The sequence below is a fragment of the Boleophthalmus pectinirostris genome, unplaced genomic scaffold (assembly GCF_026225935.1).
Source record: "Boleophthalmus pectinirostris isolate CB_2022bp ecotype Guang Dong unplaced genomic scaffold, ASM2622593v1 HiC_scaffold_1, whole genome shotgun sequence".
Classification (NCBI taxonomy): domain Eukaryota; kingdom Metazoa; phylum Chordata; class Actinopteri; order Gobiiformes; family Gobiidae; genus Boleophthalmus; species Boleophthalmus pectinirostris.
The window spans coordinates 34,899,982-34,906,506 of NW_026570970.1; the positions used below are offsets into that span (position 1 = coordinate 34,899,982).

Here is a 6,525-nt window from a genome sequence, read left to right on the forward strand (position 1 = left end):
TTTTTTTTTTTTTTAAATATATTAAACCACGACAGCCTTGCAGTAGGTGGCGGTGATACTCATCTTTACCTCAGTTATCAACCAACATTCAACAGAGGAAGACAAATTACAAACCCAATGGACTTTCAAAGCATGGATGTTTTATTCGCTAATCTTCTCAAATAAGTATTCATTATTATTACCGTATTACATGCTATTTACTACGCGTATTTAGGTAATTACTGTAGCCAAAAAGCAGCGCATTGAACTACGTGTCACCTTGAATGTTCATACTCCGAATTGTCAACATTATCGCGCGTAAAGGAGCTAAAAGCCTATTTTTCCATGTATTGTAAACCACAAATGTTGGTTATTTATGAATTATATAGGCTTGTACTTGTATTATAGGATTATAGCAGTTTGAAAGGTATCGTAATAAAATAGTAGCAGAGTTAGAATGGGTGTAGTGCTGCGTAATCTCCAAAAGGTGGTGCCAATTCGTCGTGCCAGGCTGCGTAAAGACGTGGACATGCTCCGCCACATACTTGGGATCCAAAAATTTGATCTTGGCATCATTTGTGTGGACAACCAGCGAATACAGCAAATCAACAGCCTATACAGGAAGAAAAATGTGCCTACTGATGTCCTATCGTTTCCCTTTTACGAGGTATTTTGAGTTTCAAGGTATATTTTTCTATTAAAGTGTAAATTTGATTGTCATTCTGTGCATATTCTGGTGGAGGGTCTGTCACCTGCTTTGTCTCCATGGAGATGTTATAGGTTTGCCTGGAATGTTACATTAAAGACCTTTATCTAGCATTTATTCATTAAAGGTGTTTCTATTTCCCAAAATACAATAATTCTCTCGGTGAATAGGGTTGCCTCTCCATAGATCTGACCTGTAATGTAGCCTATAGTTCCCTTGAGATAGACAAGCAGATGACAGACCCTACAGCAGAAAAGTTGTGCAATGCATCTTTAAGTTATCCCTAAAAATTATTCATGAGTTCATAATTTGGGTTGCTCATTAGATTAATTTAGTTCTATAAAGAGGAGGGATAGTAAATATATGGTTAAAAGGATGCTGAAGTTCGAACTGCCAGGAAACAGGAGGCCTAAAAAAGACCAAAGAGGTGATATATAAATGCAGATGGTGCAGAAGATGCAGAGAAGAAGGTCAGAGGAGTAGTGTAGAGGGTCAGAGGAGCAGTAAACGCAGAGGGAAGGTCAGATAGAGCAGAGGAGAAGGTCAGATGGAGCAAACGATGCAGAGGAGAGGGTCAGATGGAGCATAGCTAACTCACCAGCCACCACATTCTACATAGGAAGTGAACATGGGAGCACTCTGCATTTCACTTTGTATTGAAAGAACGTCCCCCCCTCTCTAACTGCTGCTGTCAGGCTCCTCATTTTGGTCTTCAAATGTTCGTATTAATGCTCTCTACATAAACCTGGTGTTTTCTTTTGCTGTTTTGTCTTTAAATCAACTTTGCGTCATAACTGCAAGCCTCAGTGAGCTTCATTTGACTGGAGCCGAGCGCTATGGGTGACATCACACTCCTTCAGTTCACTGCTTTATATAGTCTATGGGTCAGATGGAATGGGGGATACAGAGGAGAGGGTCAGACAGAACAATGGAGTAATTTACCCTTAAAATAATTAATGAAGAATTTTCTATTCCAGGATATCCGACCGGGTAAACTCCCCTGCCCCCTACACAGAGACGAGCTGAATTTGGGAGATATTTTTCTTGGAGTCGAGTTTGTGATGAAACAATGTCAAGAAGAGTCCTTAGATTTCCATGGCGCTCTTACCGTAAGTACAGCAAAAATGTGTTAATCCGAAGTTATGATGGTATTAAATTGGACTCTTTTTGACCATTCGTTCACAAAAGTGTACGTTAGATAGCTCAGTAAAGTGTTCAGCATTTGACCAAATTTCGACATTATCAACTCTCTGTAATATGACTGGTAGAGATGGAAGGGCATCTGGCGTAACATCAGTAAACTCACTGTGCCAATTCACTAATTTGCTTTGACAACACCTGAGAGGAAAAACAGAGCTGCTTATATTTGATTTTGGATACAACTTTTCATATACGAGGAGAATTTATTTATTTTTTGTTGGCATTTGTTTGCAGGCAGTCACGGCTCATGGCATCTGTCACCTGTTGGGTTATCGACATGAAACTGATGAAGAGTGGGCGGAGGTAAAAATCGGCTTTAGAAAAATAAAAATATGTTATGACACCTATTAATTACACTGTTACTGAACTTTACCTCATTTAATGCATTTGATTGCACCATTAAAGGGTTCAAATTACACTTCTGATCTATGTTATAATGTAGTTTCCTCATCATAAACAAACCTGGAGTTGTGTTTTGTTTCATTCACACTTGTTGAACACTAGGGGTGTGCAGAAATATCGAAATATTGATATATTGTATCGTTTAATGTGATGATACAGTATCATATCGTGGGCTGCTGTATCGATATATTGATACAGCATAGCATTTTTAGTATATAGTAGTTTTTTGGTATATTTTACTTAATTATTTTGTTAGAGCGCTACAGTTTCGCTGCTTAATTAGACAAAGGAAACTTGTTTATGTAACACATTTGACATTTTCACTGTTTTGATGAGTAAAATGTTTGTGTTTCATATGAACTTTGCACAAGAAGTGGTTTAACATAGACTTTTAGTATCACAGCCATGATTTAGACATTATTTTTGATTGAACCGTATCAAATCTTTTTTAAATATATCGAATTGAAAGTGCACTGTATCGAGATATGTATTATATCGTGGTCTATGTATTGAGGTATGTATTGTATCGACAACTTCTTAATAATAACCAGCCCTATTTAACACACAAATCCTGCATATTTAGGCTGAGTTTTTCACTCAAACGGAAAACATTCACTTCCACCTTGTGACGTCATGTGCTCCACTATTTTTAAACTCCATACACCTTTTTTAGAATCATTTAGATGATTTCATCCCTGGAATTGCCCATCTCTACTAAACAAACGGTAAAAGGAGCTGTTAACTTGAAAACACACGGTTTATAACATCAAAAGGTGGAACAGAGCATTTTGAACTTTGAAAATGTAGACAGGCTAATAATAAAGGATTACTCAAACATAAATCAAAAACACAACTCCAGATATGCTGTTGATTTGTTTTTGATGAGGTAACAACATTTTAACATGGCTTAAAGCTCACAGGAGTCAATTTAGTGTGATATGGAACCTTTAAAAGTAAATCTGGCAAATTTAAAGCTTCACTATGAATTTTTTTTCAACACCTACTTGTCTCTATGGAAATTCTATTTCTTTGCCTGTTATGTTCCACGACGTGCCACCAGGCCAAGTTCAGATCTGTGGAGAGGCCTGCATTTGAGCCTTGAGTGCTGAGAAATGTTCTGTTTTCACCTTCCCCCTATCCCCGCCCACTGCTTTGTACTTACTGTGATTATTCAAATGATTTACAGTCCAGGTCATACAAAAATGTTGCATAGTCATTTTGTCCGCAATAAAAACACCTGCTGCTTTGAAGAGGTGGGTGGGGGTTAGAGAATTACTTCTATTTTGAACAGGAAGTCAGTGGTTTAGTTTTTATGAAGTAATTTTACATCAAAATTACATTTCAAGATGAACAAATCCTAAAATAATGATATAACGATATAACACACTTTTTAATTTCCATTGGTATTTTCATTGTTGAAGCAAAAAAAAAAAAAAAAACTCTAAAATAATTAAAAAGTTGTCTTGTAGATACTCTGAAGAACTTGAATCTAAACCATACAACATATTTAGTTGAAAAAAACAAAACAAAAAAACATTGCCAGAGTAAGTTTTATATCTATCTTAATCTTTTGTCTCCTCAGATGTCTCAAAGGGAGCAGTACATTTTGAGTGAGTTTAACAGGCTTACAGGGCGCCGCCTAGAGCCCATGATGAAGAAGTGCAGCCAGGACTCGAGATGAAGAACACAGACTACAACTAACGCTGCTCTCAAGGCCTCTCGGAATTCAGACTTCAGGTTTTCGAAATTCTGAGAACGCATCATAAGCCTAATTGTTAGCTTGTGTGAAAATGCACCCCTGTTCAAATCCAATCCACCACTACAACAAACATGGTCCAGTAGATTTTTTTTTTTTAACAAAGATATTTACAGTTATTTTATATTAAGTAAACAAAATCTACTTGGGCTTCTTTCTAGAGAAGTAGTTTTTCAAAAATGTACGAAGTTTGTTGTTTTTAAAATGTTTTTAAAAAGAAACCAGAACTGATCAAAGACTGACCAAGGACTAAACCAGGACTAAACCAAGGACTAAATCAGGACCAAACCAGGACTACACCAGGACTAAAAGCACCAAACCAAGACTAAACCAGGACTAACCCAAGGACTAAACCAGGACTAAACCAGGACTAAAGTAGGACTAAACCAGGCCTAAACCAGGACTGAACCAAGGACTAAACCAGGACTAAACCAGGACTAAAGTAGGACTAAACCAGGCCTAAACCAGGACTGAACCAAGGACTTAACCAGGACTAAACCAGGACTAAAGTAGGACTAAACCAGGACTAAACCAGGACTGAACCAAGGACTTAACCAGGACCAAACCAGGATTGAACCAGGACTTAATGACTAGGGCTGCTTGATTATGGAAAAAATAATTTTCACGATTATTTTGGTCAACACTGAAATCACGATTATTCAAATGATTATGTATTTATTTATTCAGCATTTCTCTCAAAAAAACCCCAAAACATTTCATTATTGATCATTTATGCAAAACTTTCAAATTGAAAATAAATATAGGCTACAAATATGTGCCTTTGATTGCAGTTTTGCGATGTATAGAACATAAAATGAATAAAATATATTTTGAACATGAAATAAGGTATAGTAAAACATAAATGTATCCAAAATAAACTATATATATCCAGCTATTCTACAATCTCTATATTAAAAAAAAAAAGAACTTATTTATATAAAAAATATTCCAAAATAAACTTTGTTAAGCTTTATCGTTTCAACTCGAATATATGAGTTTGGAGATCGTTTGACACACAAATCGAAATTGCGATCAAAATTCAATTAATTGCACAGACTTAATAATGACTGCGACTACTTCTGAACTGGTTACCAAAAGACAACTGTTTTTAGTTTAGTTTTTTTTTTTTTTGTATTTTTTAATGGCGGTACCCTCAATCTCCAATTTATGTAAGCAAAACAAACTATCGCGTCTACCTGTATTACTAGAGTCACTGCTAAAACCATCATACTACTACCAGTACTACTACTACTACAACAACTACGCTGACCAGTACTATGTTAAAAACAGTACAAGCTATGGGTGCCAGTTTCACACAGGTTACATTGTTTACGTTTCCTGATGGTGCTTGACTAAATGTAAACTACTGTGATAATCCAGATGAACTGCCTTTAATCCACCACAATGTTTGCACTTGTTCAAGGTCCTATGTTTTGCCGTTAAGCTTTTTTTTTGTTTTTTTTTAAACCATGTTATGACGTTTTGATTTTAAGTCACTCACAAATGTTTCGGTAATCCTGTATATTCCATATCCCTCTTCAAATGTGAAACACTTAGACTTTATGACGTCACTAGGTGTTAATCTAGGCCATACATATTCATAACAAAATTTAAAGTGCATATGAAAGGTTACACTTCTTCTAATTTCACAAAAAACATATTTAAAATTTAACATGAAATCTGTTTTTCTTTTAATTTTGTTTGAAGTTTATAATTTTACAGCACGCATAGCATATGTAGAGGTAATTCTATAACTGTTACCTAGCAACCGTAATGTCACCAAGGGCTACAACTAGTGTAAATTACACAATATTTAATGAATAATAATAATAATAAAAAAACATCTTTATTTTGTTAATTGAATGTTTAAACTGCCACAGAACTGCTTTTTTTTACTTCTTGTATTGTACTTTTCCCCCACAAAATTACACTTGAATTAAAACTATGAGAAATTTTGACCACAGGTACTGTCCCACTAAAAAAAAAAGTAATTATTAGAAAAATATGAAAGCCTCTCATATGCACTTTAAAATACCAATGCTTTAATACTATCAAGATGTGGCCAAAAAGGCTGTAAAATGCACAATATGGGACCTTAAATCAGCTGTAGAGAATGAAAATACCTCACGATGATAATGTTGCGTAATTTCACTTTATCTGACACATGATTGCTGCATTTCAACAAAACAAAAGTACTATTTGGGGAACAGTTGTATTACTTTAAGTGCACAATGTACGATTTTGATGTCTGCGTCTCCTGAGAAATCTGTAATATCGACAATAAAATATATTTTTTCTGTGCCGTTGATGAGTAATAAAACAAAACCAGCTTTTTTTTTTAACTTATATCTACAACTCCTTACTACTACTTCTGCTACTACTACTACTACTACTTCTGTGACTGCTGCTACTACTACTACTACCACTAAACTTGGGAGTAACTTTTCTGGTGAAAGGTCTGTCACTTGCTCGTCTCCATGGA

General features: G+C 35.4%; 1 protein-coding gene across 1 annotated transcript; it reads left to right on the forward strand.

Moving 5' to 3' along the window:
* The first annotated feature begins 48 nt into the window (after positions 1–48).
* ybey (ybeY metalloendoribonuclease) lies at positions 49–6,368 on the forward strand. The gene is made up of 4 exons (XM_020933292.2): positions 49–646; positions 1,663–1,794; positions 2,120–2,188; positions 3,870–6,368. Exons 1-4 carry the CDS (start codon positions 437–439, stop codon positions 3,966–3,968), a joined length of 510 nt encoding a protein of 169 aa, XP_020788951.2. The 5' UTR covers positions 49–436; the 3' UTR covers positions 3,969–6,368.
* Positions 6,369–6,525: the final 157 nt, after the last annotated feature.

Bases quoted from the DNA above. Each gene is read 5' to 3' on its own strand.
- ybey (XM_020933292.2), top strand. From the start codon at position 437: ATGGGTGTAGTGCTGCGTAATCTCCAAAAGGTGGTGCCAATTCGTCGT. The intron at 647-1,662 runs GTATTTTGAGTT...TTTCTATTCCAG, and splicing joins TATCGTTTCCCTTTTACGAG to GATATCCGACCGGGTAAACT. The intron at 2,189-3,869 runs GTAAAAATCGGC...TTGTCTCCTCAG, and splicing joins CTGATGAAGAGTGGGCGGAG to ATGTCTCAAAGGGAGCAGTA.